Raw genomic sequence first — 17,882 nt, 5'->3', positions numbered from 1 at the left:
GTGCTGGCGCTGAAAATGAGAACGTTAGCGGGTGTCATCATTTCTACCCACAGCTCTTCTTACCTGTTTTCCTATTCTTTTTGGGAGGCACACCGAGGCTCTTGCGGTTTGGCTTGTGTTTCTTTGTTGCGCCGCCAGTCTGTGATTCTTTCTGCCGCTTCTGACTCGCAGACGCTACAAAAGAAAAGAGTGAGAAGACGGTGAGGGAATAGGCGGACTGTGAAATGAGTAGTCAGCCTCTGTTTCTTTAGTATTCCATCCTGAAGAAAAATGAGTTGTGTCACTGAAAAATAAACCTGTTAAAATAGATTTTTGCTGCCACTCGTACCTTTGGACTTCTGTTCGCTCTCCTGCTGGCTGCTGTTGCTCAGCTCGAGGCTGCAACTGCTGCTGCTGTTGCACGAGAGGCTGACGTCGAACACCTTCGAGGGGGAACTCGCCCCTTCGTCCTGCAGCTCTCCTCCTAGACTCTCCACCTCCACTGTGCTGCTATCTGTCTCGCTGCGCCCGCCCGTCACCTCCTCCTGTACTGGCCCTGTGGGAAGAGCGTCCGAAACCGGCTCTGAGGGCAAGGCAGCGGGTATGGATGGGGCCGGGGAGGAAGGCTGCGCTTGACCAGACTCTTCCACGGCGCTGCCTCCTCCTCCCGATGGGGACTCCGGCGTCGTCGGTGGCGTGTTGAGTACAGAGTTGCTCCCGCTGCTCGGGAACTCCCGGAGCTTCTCGGTCTCCATCTGCTCCTGCGAGGTGTCGTCCTCGCCTCTCGCGTCCTGCTCGACGCTCGGCTCTTCCATACACGAGGACACCGGTGGGGGAGGAGAGTTTGCGGCCTCCGTGTCCGAGTCAGAGAATAACTCCTTGAGAGTCTTCTTTGGCCACTGGGCCTGGATGCTGGACCACACGTCTTTTTGTCCTTTTGGGCGAACGGCGGGCCTTTCCTCTACATTCCCAGAAACTTTGGCTCTCTTTTCGGGAATCTCCCAGAAGCCTCCTTGTCGGCTGGTTTTGCTTTTCTCCTTCATTCCGTTGTACTTCTTGGTCGGTGACCCCTTGGTTTTGGGGCGGGTTCGCTCACTTTCCTCAGGCTGAGCCTCGGCCACAGCTGCACCCTCATCATCTGAACTGCTGCTAGATGAGGCCCCCCTCTCCTCTCCAGGAGCGGCTGCTCTCTCCTCCCCTCTCATCGGAGAACCCGCAGGTAGCCAGTCAGCACTCCTGGTGTTCCTGGTCTTAGCTTTGGATTGACCTTTTGGAGTCCTCTCTGCTGCGCTGTCAGCTTTCCTCTTCCTCGTACTTGCCTCTCCCTCCGACTCTGGTTGGCTTCTGCGCTTTCCGGCATCTGGGCTCTCCACACTGACGGTGTCCTGGGCCTTTCCTGTGACAGGACAGGGTTTGGACCCTTCGGACGGGGCTCCGCCCTCCCAGCGCTCTGGAATTTGCGGTGGCTCTGGTTGGCCTTTTCTGAGACGGCTCCCTGGCTGATCCTCTTCGTTATGCTCTCCCTCCTCAGCTTCATGCTCGCTTTCATCCGTGGACACCTCGGAGGCTGAAGCAAACAGAACAAAGCTTTATTAGGTTGTCAAAAAAAAACAACAACAACACACATCAGAGTGACGCGGTCCTAATCTGCTGCAAGTGTGCATGACCACTACAGGCTAATGAGTGTTGCTACCTTGCAGGCCATTGAGGATAGAAGTAATTTCTATAGCCTTGACTGGAGACTGCTGAGGCCCTTTGTCCTCACCCTCGTCCATCTTGGAAAAGACGTCTTGGCTCAGGCCACACTTGGAGCGCGGGACACGGTTAGCGTTGGACGAAGGGCCGAGGACCTCCCTGTCATCGAGCCTCTCCAAATTGTCTTGCATTTTCTGCCAGAAGTCAACATAAGTCAGTCAGCCTTTCACTTCACGACACCAAACCGGGATTTTAAGACTTAATAAAAGTCACCGGCTCTCCAAAGTCATACCTTAATTTTTTTACGGTGCTTTATTTTTGGTACATTCTTATTGGCGGGTCGCACAATCTTGTCTGCTTTGATCCACTCATCATATCTATAAAAAAAAAAAAAAGAAAAGAAAAAGAAAGAAAGAAGAAAAAAAAGGAAAAAAAATCAAGTACAAAGACGAGAAAGAGTTTCATCATTTAGGACTTTGAAGAAGGAGCTGTGAAATATTCTCTCACACCACCCACCACCACACAGACGCTTCTACTGTCTGACCCCGACATATTGCTGTGACACAGTAAGCCTCAACAGCAAGAGAAGAAATCCCATGGTGTTATGTGGAAAAAAAGACACAACCTTTTTACGATGAAGAAAGAAACAAGATAGAACACCGACCACCACACAAATCATATTCAGTAGAATTCACACAATACCGAGGAAGTGGGTCGTATGAGGAGGAGGGGAGGGGGGGATGGAAGAAAAAAGTTTCACAACATCACACACAACAGACACAATGCAGAGAACATCCCACTGTCTTTTATAGAGTGCTAGAGGACCACACAACAACATTGAGACGATGAAATGCCGATTGCACTAGTTAACCTCTGTGTCATGGTACCCTAACACTCTACTCAACACTGCGTTTAACCCTGACCCGCTGGGGAGGGGGGAGAGGGTTGAGAGGTAGAGGTGAGTGTAGCAGCACTTAGGTTGGCCATTCAGTGTTAGCTCACATTCAAATATCACATTGTAGGATTGGAAGTTTTGTTTGATTGTTAAAAGACTTCAAATTGGTTAAAAAAAAGAAATAAATAAAAAAATCAGGCTGTCTGTAGATCTGTTTGAGAGACAGACAGCTGGGGGACAGACAGACAGGGGATTTTGGTCAAAACTGAGAGAGAGGAAGCTGAGGAGTGAATCCGCATCAACCCGATACTCAGTTGTGTTTCTGCCACTAGATGGCCCAGTGCTCTCCATAATCAGAGTGCTGACCATGGCACTGGTTCACACGAAGCAGAATTGCGAGGAAGGGTTACTGCTGCGGGGACACCCACGTAGGCGGTGATCCCATGAGTTAAGAGATGGATTTTTAAAAATTTGTTTTTTTGGTCTGTTTTCTTTTGAATTAGGGTGAAAATAGACGTTTAGGTGATTTCTCCCCAGGTCCTGTCTTACCTGACGTTCCAGCCACAGTAGTGCACCAGGTAGAGCACCTCTCCCCCCTCCACGTCTGCCTCTTTCACAGTGGCCTCGTACGTCTTCAGATTGCGGCCTCGCCCATACCTCACCTGCACCTTCATCCCCGGGGGGTAACACTCAAACTCCTCCCCTTCCTCCCCCTCCTGACTGCTGTCATCCCTGCAAGAAAAACAGTTCAGCACTTCCTGGCCCTAGGCTATAACACCACAAAAACCACCACCCTCACCCATCCACCCCCAACTCGCTGCCTGCTGCTATAACAAGCCTGTTTTCTAGTCTATTTGCTCCACCCTTGCCTTTCCCTGTCTCATTACAACACTACACCTTCACCTGCACAGAAACATAAGCTGCCTTAGCTCTAGTCCAGCTGCATCATTAATAGAAAAGCCAGTCAAAGAACAGTACATGAAGTGTTTCAGCAAAAAAACAAACAAAACACATCATTCTTTATTCTTTCATAGTAAAAATTAATGATAAGAAATCACACTACTGTTATGCTGTCTAACCCCACACACACACACACAGGGGATTCTCATTCACCCTCGTACGCACGCTGTAAAGAAACAAAGCAGCCACAAGAAGGAGCTAGAGGGAAACAATCAGGAGATATAGGGGTGGTGCAGGGGTGTCAGTAAGTGTTTTAGGCGCCAGGGGGCCTCGTGGGGTGGGTTAAGCATGGCAAAGCGCAACGGGACAGGCAACGCAGCAACTTAAAGCGAGGCTACAGCACTGAGAGGAAGCACGGCTGCGAGGTCCTAGTCGGCCCGCTGCGACGAACAACATCTACAGCACAACACGCCTCACAGTCCCTCCCAAACTTAGCTCCTCAGAACGTGCAGACGGGCTTATTTCCAGGAGCCGACTGATTTTTAAAAACATTTCCACCCCTGATTGAAAAATAAATAAAACACACAAATATCACGTAGATTAAGACTCGGCTTGCTCAAAATGAGCACAATTCAACTGCAGTGCTCATCATTATGAGTAAAAGCCAAAAGGTCAACAGTCCAAGTGAACTTTCCAGCAAAGCCGTTGAGAAGGCTTCATCGTAAAAATAAGCACCTGTCCAGCAAGAACTCAACAATAACTCATCGATGTCTCCTACTAATGCATCGCCTTCTCGTTTAAGCTCACAGTAAGCTAGTTTCAGTGGCTACACGCCGTCTGTGCTGATGCTGGAATGAAAACATGACCCTGACACAACACCCGTCTGTTCCAGTTTACAGCCTGTAAACATCAAACAGGTTTGATATGATCAGAAAAGCTCAGATCAGATCAGCCTGCGGCTTGTCCACTGAGTGCATCCGTAAACTCGTAATCTGCAAGGACGTTGATCCCGACAAAGCCGAAGGATCAAGGAGACTTCTGACTGTCATAGAGGTCACAAGTGGTCTTCTATCAGCAGGTATCTGTGGCCACGGTTGGTGTAAACTACAGATAACCTCCTCATAACGTGCAGGAATTTTGCAGTCCTTCAGTCAGACACAGAGACTCAGTAAGCCAAGAACCTGTTTTCTAGCTTTCAGCAGTCCAAACAACACAACTGTACATCTGTCACTGTGGACGTTGAACAAACAGGTCTGAGCTGGACAGACGGCGCTAATCACAGGAGGCAACAGGGAAAATGCAACTGCTGAGGCCAAACTGTACAACAATCCATTTACCAACACTCAGAGTTTTCCTCTAAAAGCATCTCAAGCACTGTATATATAAATATATATACATATCTCACAACTGGAGGGTTAATGCATCTATGACAACATTCACACACATGGAACATTTAAATAAAGCTGAACACTGAAAGCCAAAAAGATGAGAGAAAAGACAGGAAGAGGGTGGCAGAGAGAGAGATCAGGAAAGGGCAGGAATCAAGAAGAGCACAGCCATGTTGTGCACTGAGTGAGAGAGGCTCGGCATGGTCAAACAATCCCAGCGAGCGAGAGACAGCGAGAAAGCACAGCATGACATGCCAGGTGAAAGGTAGCAGTCAGGCTTTGGTGCTCTAAGATGTCTCTGCCAGCCGATGTCGACTAAGCAACAAGGAATAATAATAGCACAAAGGGCAGTGGATAAGAGCTTAGTTAGAGGAGAGAGAGGAGAGCATGCCTCTCTCTGGTTAGCAGGTAAGAGTATACGGCGTATTAGTACTTTTAAGGTCAGAAGGATCACTGCTCCTCATCTGCTAATGGTGTTCTAGCATCGTGCTGCCACCAAGGAAAGCAAATACCTCGAGTCCTTTTGCATTCTTATTTTGCTTTCACATGGAATAGTTTTACCATGCAGGAGCTCATGTTTGTGCCCTGACCATACGTTTTGTTTTTTAAGCAACTGTGGAGGAGGGAGCATCCCCTTCAGTGAACCTACCCAGAGTTGTCCTTGCTCTCCTGCTCCTCATCGTGCTCCTCCTTCATGTCGTCGGCTCCGAGGCGAGCCGTCGACGAGCCCTCGTCGGCGTCGGCTTTGTGCGGACCGTCCTCTTCTTCGTCATCGCCATCGTTTCCGCCCTCTTTCCCCTCGCTTTTCGATGTTTCGGATTCCGTTTTACTCGGGGTCGAATCAGGTTTCTCGTCCTGTGAGAGAAGGACGCTTTATTATTGTGAAGGTTATAGACTGAGAACCTTCACAGACATGACGCTTTATTATGAGAAACATGGGAGGTGTGCAGAAATTCATCTAAAATAACAGACAGCACTCGGGATAATGCACCTTGCAGATAACGGGCTGTGTGCTACAAGGTTCTCCGTCCACTTGGGCTTTCGGCTCTTCGGCAACTGATGACGTAGGAGCCGTTTTCCCTGCCTCCCCCTCAGGTTTCCCCTCCCCCTTGGTCCCCTGCTTCAAAGGGAGGTCCATTTTGAATGTGATGGCAGTGGAGGTGCAGTATTCCTCAAATCCGTATAAGTACCTGCGTGATGAGACATTCAACACATCCAATAAGATTTTCCAAAGTTTAATCTTACTGCTCCAAAGCGTGCGCACGCCGACACACCTGCGTCGCTCAGAGTTAATCACACAAAGATGAAAAGCAAGTCGACTGGAGGATTTTGCATTTTGAAAGCTTTCGAGCTGTGGAGTGTCTGTACGTACTTGCGGTAAGCACATTTGACGTTGTAGCCAGCAGCTGAGTTGAGCACGGGGATTCCCAAATCCTGATAGACTTGCTTCCAAACAGAACCGCTCTCAATCTGCTCAACGAGGGAGACAAAATTCAGAGAGAGTCGACACCAAACGAAACGAGAGCGACATCAAACTGCTCTCAGGGGCGGGCAGTAGCACTCACATTGTCAAAACCTCCCAGTTTGTGCACCAGCCTGTAGAGCTTGAACAGGTTGAGGTTCCTGTAGCCCAGAACCGGCCGCTTGTTAATGGGAGTCCCTGAAGAGGAGAAGCAGAAGGCATAGGTGGATGTGGTAAGAAAAGCAGCACAACATGTTTGTCTGCTGGAGAAAATTATGATTTTTCTTTTTAATAGGAAAAAAAAAAAAAGAAGACAAAATCCACAACCTGTCTCACAAATGAAAATAAACCTCAAACATCACACTGGTCCCTGCCCTGCTCTCACCTCTGTCTTCCATGAACTTGTAGAGTTGCTGCAGAAAGTTCTCCCTCTCCTCGGGGAACGGCTCCACCTCCTCCTGCAGACAGGAAACAAGACAGTTTGGCATCTCTCTTTTTTTCTTTTTTTAAATCTGGGAGGTTGTAGGATAAGAGGATAAGTGCGCTCTGCTGTCTCTACCTCCTCCTCTTCACCACTCGCATCCTCCTCCTGCTCCTCCTCTTCGTCGTCATCATCCTCTTCGCTGCTGGAACTTTCCTCCTTCACTTCTGTCTTCCAGATGCTGGGCACGACCAGCTGCCTCTGGAACTCCAGGGCTGCGTCCAGCGCTGAAAGAGCGGATTAATCGAACCTCGTAAACACTTCTTGGAGCTGTGCGTGCATCACTGCATGCTCAAACGACACACTTATACCTTTAAAAATGTGTTCTACACTATATACAACAATAACAATAATACGCCCACATAAAAGCTACAGTATAAAAAAGACCAGGAACTCTGGAAGCATGAAAACCTGCCAGTGTTTGCACAGTGACGCACAGCAGCTGAAGCATCCAGCCACAGTGTCACAGGTGGGTTTTAGCAGTATCTAACCACCTCGGCAGATGCTTGTTTTACGCTTTTGTAACGCGGAAAATATCACAGTTGTGAGTCAACCACCTGTGAATATCAAGACGGGGACAATACAAAGCTGTTTGCTAAGTGCAATTACGAGAGTACGAGCTCAGCGGTGGAAAAAAATTTGAATAAAATGAAAAATAATGTAGCACTTTTATAAAAAAAAGTTTAGTGAGGACTTTAAAAATAGACTGCAGAGTGACAGGAGCTCTCCACCGCTGCGTTCTCTCCAGAACATAAACAAAACTTCTCTGGTCTTCCACTCTGCGAGTGTTTTCTGCCAAGTGTGTCAGCGTACAGAGCTGCCCGCAGACGGCTGATAAAAGGTATGCTCTGCTGCGCACCACTTCTGTAGCACCGACTTCAAACTCACCGGGTTTGAGGCTCGCGTCAGCTTTTGGAGGGCAGCTGCTGTCGAACTCACGGACGTCCTTCTGTAGCACCATGTAACTGCAAAAAATAAATAAAAATATAGCAACTCTGATTAGAAAGTGTGGAGTAGAAAAAAAAAAGTTTTCTTAAAACAACAAAGTCTAAACAGCTCAGAGCTCTACCGTATAGTCTTATTCATTAAAACAACCTTACAGCTGTGCGCCAATCAAAGCCTCCAAAAACCTGAGCGGTCACAGACTACTTTCTTACAGCACCCCTAAAGCGGCTGGGCACAGTCAGCTGCTGGCGATTTGGCAGACACACGGATCAGTGAAGCTTGTAAGCTGAAAGCAGTCAGAGGTTTGGCTGGTGAGCAATGTGAGGCGATTTGCTGTGGTATCTGTAGGCAGCTGAGCAGATCCAATGACTAGATTTGTCATGGAGTGAAATTTTAAAGAAACAAGTGTATAAAAGCTAAACGACCTCACACTGAGAGAACGGCTCGGTTTCCTGGCATTTCCTTAGATAATCACTACAAACACGGCACTGACAAGGACACCTGTCTGTAACTCGGAGAAACCACGTGCAGGTTTGTTTAGCTGAGGTTTAAAACCCACTCACGCTCATTACACTGTCTTTTTCCGTTGCAGGTTAAAAAACACAGACAAGTTTGCAAGCTGGCTAAATGGGGGGAAAAAAGTGGAAACAGGAAAGACTTGTCAGATCTGGTTACTGTAGTAACAGTGGAAACAGTAAGACCACTTCCTGACAACTCCTGCCTCACCCCTGGATCTGACCTTCCTTTCCCTCAAAATGTTTTCCAAGCCATTGTTTTTTTTTTTGAAAGACATATTCAATGGTTATTAGTAACAATATACAACTCTCCTGAGGAAAGCGAACACACTGACCCCGGGTGCTGTGCGGGAGAGGTCACGTGGCCTATGGATGTAAACCCCTTGTTCAAAAAACAAACCACACCAGCCTGATAATAGCTGAGAAGAGGTTGTCAGAAAAGATAAAAAGTGGAATAATAAACAGTGACAAGTGTGTGCAGAAGAATGGAAAGGCACTTGAAAGCAGTAAAAGGGCTAAAGGAAATCACACAGCACTGCAGCGACAGAGAGGATGCACACTCAGCAATCAAATGTGCTTAAAATGTGTTTTCTTGTGTCTCGCTACTACACTCTAAAAATGCTATGCGTAACAATAATGATACACATGTTGGAAATTTTGCTTAATGCATATGAGAGCAAACCGATTGGAGACGGAAACAAACTGAAAACAATCATATAGATTTTCCTCCTCCTTTCATTTGCTGTTTTTTGCAATCTCACCTGGATGCACAGTAGCGCTTTCAGCGACTTAAATCAAATAGCTGCAGAGCAGAAAGAAAAAGTACTCCAATGCGATTCCACTTGCAAACAAGACAAAAAAAAACACCACACAGGTTTTTCACAGGGTGCCCTCGGTCAGAGAGGAAATACTTCACAGCCGTACAACTTCCAGCTGGTCTCCGATTTATCATTCTTTATCTTATCCCTTTCATCAGCTCTACCTTTAACCGAGTGATAAGACTTCCTGTGCTGCATATTTGTCTTCAGCCGCAGATTAAGGAGGTCACGCCGGCGACTCGCTCAAGATTCCTTTTAAAGCAAGTGTATTTAGTCATTGCGGGAATTCAAACAGACAGGAAAGTAGTCTTTGGAGCGGGCGAACAAGCGCCAGATTAATTTATGCTGAGTGTGGGCTATGTTTCTACCCACATGAAGAAAGGCTGCAGTAACACAACCGCCAGCTGAGCTCTTGACAGGACTTATTTCTTTCTTTACCACAGACAAAACAATCTGGCTGTGTGGTTCTATGCCGAGGGCAGGCTGCAGGGAAGCTACACTACCTCTCCACACCAGTAACTCACAGCCTCAGGACAAATAAAATAACAATAGGCGATGCTGCAGAGGAAGGCTGTGTGCTTGAGGCCTATATGAGCCTATATTCCTCTAATCAATGGAGATTTGAATTCATTCACCAAACACACGCACAATTACTTAGTCAAGAAATACAAATGTTATCTGACAGAGCCACAATGGCCGTACTTTACATTAGTATTAAATGGTTAGTGTGCAAATTGACTTACAAACAAAAATGAATCAAGAACAACTTATATAAATGATCAAGGGCCAGCGCAAAGCATCTGCACGCCACAGCTTTACTACCTCTTAGTTTTGTGGCCGACAAGCGGCCCAAGTTCCCTTTGTCTCACTTTTCATTGATTGCATCATAAATTATGCTGGATAAGCTACTAATAATGATTAGTGCAGAAGCAGCTTAACACAACAGAATGTAAATGTCGCTTTGGGCGAATTATTAATGACTCACAATTTTCCATCCTTGAACGAGCGCACAAAGACGTTGTCCTTCTTCACGGTCATGTCTTCGTGGCAGTCGGGGGAGATGACCTTGTTGCACAGAAACAAGAGAAAGTCAGAAAAAGGTCACGTGAGGTGGTGCTGAGGCAATAAAAAGAAGAAGAATAGGGGAGGGGTGGGGGTGTATCAGAGAATGACTTAATGACTAAAGCGGTTTCAGCAAAAGGGCACACTGATTGATTACAAAATGTGCTGCCTATGATACAAAATCAAACTAGCAGGAGAGATGAAGAGCGAGAGATGACGAGGGGTGGGCACCCGCCAGCATCATTAGCAGCTGGAGCTGAGGAGGAGAACTAACGTGAGGGCTGCTACTCCTGCCGGGGTCTAACCCAAAGGAAGCAGCGCATTTCCAGCAGACCTGCGTACACTCGGGCTCACGGGATTGGATGCTTTCACTTCAGGTCCATGACTCACGCCTGCTGTGTGATTTCGAGCTCTGTCACATACGCTCACACGTGCACGCTCGTGTCTTAGAACTTTTACATAACAAGGCCACCCAAAAGAGCCCCTGTCTATCACAGCCGCGCATCATCTGTTGCACGAGACAGCTGCCAGTGTACCTACTCCACCCCTCTGCCATATGGTTGCAGTGTAAACAATGACAGGCTACTGTGCAGTGCACTTCTCTCAACTGTCACAAGGAGGCAGCATGGAGCTCAGTCAGTAGCAAGCCAAGAACAACAAATCCTGGAGGCGGGGCCCCTGCTGACTACACAGTAAAAGGGACAGCTTTCCCCACCCTCTCCTATTCTCCCAGTTCTACTTGTAACACTTACACAAACAAACAAGGCCTGTCACTATTTCATTGTGCGCTAACGGTGACTGAGAGTTACAGCTGGGTGGATGGAAATGGATAGGCAAAGACTGAAGACATCAAACTGATGTCTGTCTGACATTTCGCACACATCATGGAAAACAAGACGGGGGGTTTTTCTTCTGCAAAATAAGACTCGAGCTCTTTTTCGTCCTTCAAGTCGGAACATGAAGTCTGTCTGGATATGAAATGTTATTACATGCATATTACAGCATTTGATGGAAGGCACATTCTAGCACAATAACATAATCCTGCTGAGTGCTAAGGTTACATAAGCAGGCATTTTGATGAAACTGCATAATGCCGTGACTTCACTGGAAGCCCGGCAGCAGCAGCAGCCCCCGTTCCTCCACAGCGATGCTGCAGAGAGCAGCAAAGGAAGGAAAGCTTATCAGCTCACCAGAGCAGGATACCACGTAGTCTTCTTTTTGTCCCCGGTGGGAACCCCTTCCACGCAGACCACCTTGCCGAACAGGTCTTCATTCTGCCGCTGATCGCTCTCCTCCTCTTCACTGGAGGATGAGGACAACTCCTCCTCTTGACTGTGGGAGGAAGGGAGACTTTGCTCAATGGACAGAACGGCACAGCGAGCATTCATATATTACACCATTTACACCATTTTACCTTCATTACACGAATTCAAGTATACCACGTGAGAGCTGCTGTTGATTTTAAAAGCCACTTAGCAAAAATGCCAAACATTCCTAAGTAATGAATCTGATTCTGAGTATTTGCTGCTTTTCTCTGTGTTATGCAATATAATATAATAAAGAGGCGCCGTGAATGGTCGTATTCCATTTATATTTCAGTTACAGAAAACTGCGTGTCTCAATTTAAAAAAGGGAAAAAAGGGGGAGGCAGATGATTTCTGATAACCAAGTCATCATTTAACTGCTCCTCAGATTAAAAACAACACCTCCACCAGTCTCCACCTAACAATCCATCATTGTCTTATCATGTAGCACAGTGAGACATAAGGTTGCCTCTACTGATGAGCTCACTCATTAGGATCGGTGGGTAAAAAGGAGCCGGCTCGCTGTGTGCCGTCTGACAGTCTTCCTGATGCTCGGGCAGAGCCCTGACAGATAGCCTCGTCTCTGAGTGATCATGCAGGAAGCACCGAGAGGCAAACAGACCCTGCTTTTCTCTTTTTATGGCTCACGGGGCTCTGAGCACAGCTCTATGTACATATAAACACACGCAGCATTTGGCACCACTCAAGAGCTGTAAATCAGCCAGGCTGCTACTATTACAACAACAACAACAACTAAGCTGTGAATCAAAGTCACAAAGAAAACACTAACTCTTCAATGAGGCACAGACTATTATTCATTTAGGGGGAAAAAAAGAAACGTTTTCTCCACTTGTAAAGACTGATGTTGCAGGGATTGCTTTACAGTTGTCGTTGCTTTTAAAGGCAGCAATTTAAATAAACACATTCTGAGATACACTCGCTTTTTCTTGTTGGAGGAGACGATTGATGGCACTCTTACCACCAAACAACACGGGTAACAGCTCTCCTTATGCTCCTTAAAAAACAAAGTAAAATAAGCCTTAAAGCAACCTAAAAATATCATTAATTAACAGCTCGTCTATTTCTTGGCATGGTCAGTGACTCCTTCTCTGTCGTCTGGCAAACTCACAGCTACATAAACTTATTTCCTCTGTTTCCTGTGTTTATGTTAATGCATATTTCTCCTCTCATTTAACTCAGGAGGGCAAATTAGCATGTTTTCCAACAAGTCAAACTATACACCCCCCACCCCCCTTTTTTTAAACAACAACTTAAAAGCAGGCCTTGTGGCTGCTATCTTTACAGAGCAGCCAATCCCTGCAGTTCAAAAGCTGAAACACTATTAGTGCACGCTAAAGAAACAAAAGGTCCGAGGTGCTAATGTGCAGCTGGGACCGCTCCGAGTCAATATTGCATCAATGCTTAGAGTAATATTGACTTCTCTGGGCCCCATTAGCAAGAGAATAAGATTATCTAGCCAAGTGTCCTCTTTATACCAGAGAGGAGCTACGAATATACCCAGCACCAAAAAAAAAAAAAGAAGACCCTCAGCAGTTCTTATTCCCTCAATGAAAACTGTGCCGTCTCCCAGGAGCAGGGACATCAGAGCATAAAACACTCACTGCAACATTAGACTCAAAGCAGGGAAAATTAAATAAATAATTAAAAAAAAAAGAGATAACGTTCAGCAGGACTGTGCCACGCTCATTCTGCCTCTCCAGCATGCATGCGCACACACTCAGGGAGCCCGCTATGATTAAGGAGCTGGAGGAGGCGAGCAGGCTCTCTCTCCTTCCAGGCCTCGGGGGCTCTTTATGAGGGGATGGAGATGAGAGTAAATCTTTCATTTCAACTGCTGTCAGCACACTTAGAGCAGGGCGAGTCTGTTTCTGATGGCGGAGGATCGGAACAGAAAATACCTTCCCACTGGCATCACAGGCCTCTGATAAAATGAAGCTAAATATGAGCGCTGCGGGATTGAGCACAGAGACCAGTGGATGATACTCACATCGGGTTTGATCGCCGACCGCGGTTCCCCTTCTTGCCGATGACGGGTGTGCCGAAGTGCTCGGGGTTGGTGAGAGGGAGTCGGTCAAGTGTCTGCGGTGGAGAGAACACAACCGGACAAAAAGGTTTACCCTCTATTCGCACACTTATAAATGGATTTATACACAAAATGAGCTTCATTTCCCCAGAAAGCAGAGATGAGGCTGTTATGGGACTGAGGGGCAGTGAGATACTTGCCTCGCTCTCCGCAAAGTGACGCGCTCCTTTCAGGCAGAGGGAGGAACGCCTCAGGGTCTTCTCATCGCCGTCATCAAACACTGCGGAGATAAAAGACCAACTATCAGACTGCGAGCCCACCGGTACCCCCGCGCCCACACAAAAACAAACTCAAGCACAGACAGACTCCTGCCTCAGTTGCAAAATGCCATCGCGCCTCAGATATTCTGCAAACAAATGATGCTCGTCTTTTAAGGCTCATACGTTCTCCAGCAGGCAGCCACGGTTACTTTCAGCTCACAGATTTACTCGAGCTTCAAGGACCCTCTGCTACACAGAGCTGAGTAAACAGCAAAATAAAGACGTGAGGAGAAGCGTCTCAATTTAATTCATATCTCTCTGATATTTTATCCATAAATGAGCAGCCATTTGTAAAATGCGCTCACATGTGAAAGAGCACTAAATCTAACATTAAATTTAATAATAATGACCTCAAGGACTCTTAAAACAGTCTCTTGGATCGCAAAGACAAACCCTGGGTTGTTCATTGTTCAAACGTACTTGTAGACAACAATGAGGGGAACACTTGAGGTAACTTCAACAGTGAGTTATGTTTTTGTTTTCCCCACCAGCGAATGAAAAGAATGAAAATGTGCTGAGATGAGTGTTTTCAAGGCGCAGAAAACCCCCACGGGTGCTCTTAAGTGACGAGCAGCTGCCGAGAGACTGGAAAGCTTTGCAGCAAGTCTATATGCTGTGTACTCTGGATTATCCAACAATGTAACTGCGTGCTCTTGACAGACTCGCAATTACAAACTGTGGGCACAAAAAAACCCCAAAAACAAACCCCAACACCAAATCTGTTCAGTTAGAAGCTAAAACTTGGGGTTTTTGAGGTTCTCACCACCCTGTCATATTTATTTTGAACTTTTTATAGAGCAAATGATTGATATCACACTTCATCCCCCTACATGTAGCATCACCAGCATTTCTCACTTGCTATCTTGTGTTATATTACAGTGATTCCCGTCTTTTTGGCCCACAGTGTTCTTCTGGTTGTTCTTTCTGGTGTTAAGATTAGTTTAAACTTCATGTATTCATACATAGATACTCTAAATTATTCATTGTTTTAGCTAACTATATACTAATAAGACACTTTTGGTTTCCGCTATTTAGCCAAATACACCTACTGGCCACTTCATCATCTGTTAAAGTGCTCATTAATGCTAGTACGTAATCAGGCAATAACATGACAGCAGGTGATTTAAGTGACTGGTATTTTCCCATATAACCATCTCTAAGGCTTACAGAGAACGATCTGAAAAAGAGAAAAGATCCCAGGAGGCACAGTTCTCTGGGGGAAAGTGTCTTGTTGATGTCAGAGGTCAGAGGAGAATGGTCAGACTGCTTCAAGCTGATAGCAAGGCAACCAAGGGACATCAAACCCTGAAGCAGATTTGCTACAGCAGCAGAAGACCACACCGGGTGTCACTCCTGCCAACTAAGAACAGGAAACTAAGCCTACAGTTCACACAGGGTCACCAACCAGTGTAAACAACATGAAACCATGGGGAAATGGAGAATCATGGATGTGCAGCTGACGCCATCATTTAAATATGGACCAAAATCTCTAAGCGATGTTTCCAAAAACTTGTTGAATTAAGGCAGTTCAGAAAGCAAAAGTAGGTCCAGCCTAGTATTTGTCCTGTGGTTTCTTAGGCTGTGTTCACACTGCAGGCGAAAGCGCATCAAATCCGATTTTTTTGACCCTATGCGACCCATATCCGATCATGGTATGACAGTGTGAACGGCACAAATCCGATATTTTCAAATCCGATCTGGGTCACTTTCGTATGTGGTACTGAATCCGATACATATCCGATGTTTTAGAAAGCGACTGTTGTTTGAACAGTCATGTCGCATTAAATCCGTCTTTTACGTCACTGACACAAGACAGACACCAATTATCAGCGCCCGAGAAGACATCGCAAACGCTTCCTGGCCAATAAGTGTAGATGTTAGTGAAACTGTTGGGAAGACAACGTTGGGGAAACATGAACATTTTATTTTCACGTATATTTTATTTGTACTGTATAATCTGCAGATTCTGACAGAAATCTGCAACTATCCTTTGAAGCACCGCTCCTCTAAAACAGCAATAAGGATCATTATTAGGTTATCTACATTGTTATGTAAATAACAAAACTTAAAGCAAAAATTGGGAAACGTAAAGTCCGAAGTCTTTATATTAAGGCCCATCAGTCAAACAATATCGTTTGCTCTGGGTGTACAGAGCGCGTTGTGTGTGACGTCTTCTTTTGCGCATGCGGGCCGCTTTGAGCGTTCACACTAGAGCGCGTTTGCTGTCGCATTTTATTTGTAGTGTGAACAAGCAGACAAAAAAAATCGGATTTGACCATTGAGACCTGCAGTGTGAACGTAGCCTTAGAGTAGTGGTTTACACACTGGCCTAATGGTCCCAGCAGGAGACTCAAATCCCACTGGGGATGAGTCAGGGAGGGCATAAGGTGTAAAATAAATAAATAGTTTTCAACTGAAATATGTGGAGCTACCTGCTGAGGTGAATAAGAGAGCAGCCAAAAGTATCAGCACAGTTAATCTTTCCATGCACTAGGGCTGCCACGATTAGTCGACTAGTCACGATTACGTCGACTATCAAAATCGTCGACGACTGATCTAATAGTCGACGCGTTGTTTGAAGCTTTGTAAGCTCACAAAAGCTGCAGGAATAACTAGCAGGATTTAAGAGTGTAATAACGGACTGAAACAGAAGATGGCAGCACTGCATGTACAAGGATGCCAGCTGCCGTTAAACCCCGAAGAAGAAGAAGTAGCTGTGTCCCAGAATTCATAGCGCAAGCCAGCTCAGTTTCCAACAATGGCGGCAGCTAGTTAGTTTTAATATTACTCTTATTATTCTTTCTGGGTCACAAAATAAACATTCAACATATTTTCAGGCGAGAATGTAGCTGTGTAAACCTCAAATATCTGCTCAGGTTATCAAGACACCACATATTTTCAAAAGCACTCCGACGTTTTCGGAGACGTCTGTTACCCACTAGCTTGATAGCTAGCCGGGGGCAAGGCTCACTAGAGCCGTGAGAACACCGGACTCCCAGCAAATCGTTTTCAAACCCACCACCGTCTTTCGCTACTCAGGTTAAACATATATATAAGTCACTTAGATAACTTAAAAATGTTATTGTTTGGCTTTTTTTTGTAGTATTTTATTTGTTCCTGAGTAAATCGGTTTGGCTGAGATTAAAGTTATAGTTTTTACACAGCTGAATAAACGTCAAGCAGACAGCTGATTATCAGAAGTGTGAGATGCTCGAGAATTTACTCTGGTGTCCCGTTATGTTTTAGATAGCAAGGAGTTTATTCAACTTCAACGAAATTTAACAAACTATCATCTTGTCTTTATTTTTAGTTAGCACAGACCTTAAACACTTAAAGCTGTAAGCTAATGATAGTTATATAAGAGCAGATGCTACTGGTGCAATAAGCTGTACGTTTTACGTCCAATGGATGATGATCTGATTAGTCGACTAATCGTAAAAATAATCGGTGACTAGTCGACTATCAAAATAATCATTTGTGGCAGCCCTACCATGCACACATTCAAAACTGCAGAGGCACCACTGGTTGACGTTCCCCTTATTTAATATGTTGACTAAAATTCTCAAAGTTGTAGCAACTTCGCAGTCCAAGAAACACAAATCAGCATGCAGGATTTTCTGTCAGTGCAAACATGTTTTTTATGAGGTAGTGGTAGAGTAAAGAAGAGTGTGAGAGGAAGGAGGCAAGGCAGACAGCTTGTTATTGACTTACCAACTGTATATATACTAGCATCGGTCAGCTTATTGATTGTGGCTTCTTGGTAAACTCCATCCTGATTCTTCACCTCCACAACAGCACCCACCTGTGGGACGGATACACTGCTGTTATTCTGCCAGTCAGTGCACTAATTATTATTATATTGTGGTGATAAATCTAAATGATGTATTTTCAAGTAATGAGAAGATGATACTGCTGCTACATAAACCCTTAATGTAGTGAAATTAAATTGCAAAGCTAATGCTTTGCTGCCCCGTGCGCTTTTATGCAAAGGGAGGGTGAAGTGTAGCTTAGATACAAACAGGAGTGAAGCTAAAAATAAATAAATAAAATAAAATAAGGAGTCTTAAATTCAGA

The 17,882-nt window shown here is 45.7% G+C and overlaps 1 protein-coding gene across 3 annotated transcripts in view; it reads right to left on the bottom strand.

The window, feature by feature from the left end:
* The window catches only part of arid4b (AT-rich interaction domain 4B), a 37,166-nt gene that overhangs the window by 1,067 nt on the left and 18,217 nt on the right, over window positions 1-17,882 (bottom strand). For 2 of the 3 annotated variants that reach the window (XM_026189059.2, XM_026189060.2), the window contains exons 5-21: window positions 17,520-17,610; window positions 13,689-13,768; window positions 13,453-13,544; window positions 11,331-11,472; window positions 10,064-10,143; window positions 7,689-7,765; window positions 6,879-7,027; window positions 6,705-6,777; window positions 6,423-6,517; window positions 6,230-6,327; window positions 5,849-6,047; window positions 5,507-5,712; window positions 3,119-3,301; window positions 1,967-2,051; window positions 1,673-1,868; window positions 329-1,546; window positions 64-174 (exon numbers count right to left, since the gene is read on the bottom strand). In XM_026189059.2, coding sequence (XP_026044844.1) covers window positions 64-174; window positions 329-1,546; window positions 1,673-1,868; window positions 1,967-2,051; window positions 3,119-3,301; window positions 5,507-5,712; window positions 5,849-6,047; window positions 6,230-6,327; window positions 6,423-6,517; window positions 6,705-6,777; window positions 6,879-7,027; window positions 7,689-7,765; window positions 10,064-10,143; window positions 11,331-11,472; window positions 13,453-13,544; window positions 13,689-13,768; window positions 17,520-17,610 — 3,175 coding nt within the window. The remainder of the gene's footprint in view (window positions 1-63; window positions 175-328; window positions 1,547-1,672; window positions 1,869-1,966; window positions 2,052-3,118; window positions 3,302-5,506; window positions 5,713-5,848; window positions 6,048-6,229; window positions 6,328-6,422; window positions 6,518-6,704; window positions 6,778-6,878; window positions 7,028-7,688; window positions 7,766-10,063; window positions 10,144-11,330; window positions 11,473-13,452; window positions 13,545-13,688; window positions 13,769-17,519; window positions 17,611-17,882) is intronic. The other variant, XM_026189062.2, reaches the window with a different exon arrangement.

Source organism: Astatotilapia calliptera, chromosome 13 (assembly GCF_964374335.1).
Source record: "Astatotilapia calliptera chromosome 13, fAstCal68.1, whole genome shotgun sequence".
Lineage (NCBI taxonomy): Eukaryota > Metazoa > Chordata > Actinopteri > Cichliformes > Cichlidae > Astatotilapia > Astatotilapia calliptera.
This window is presented reverse-complemented; position numbering and strand designations above follow the sequence as displayed.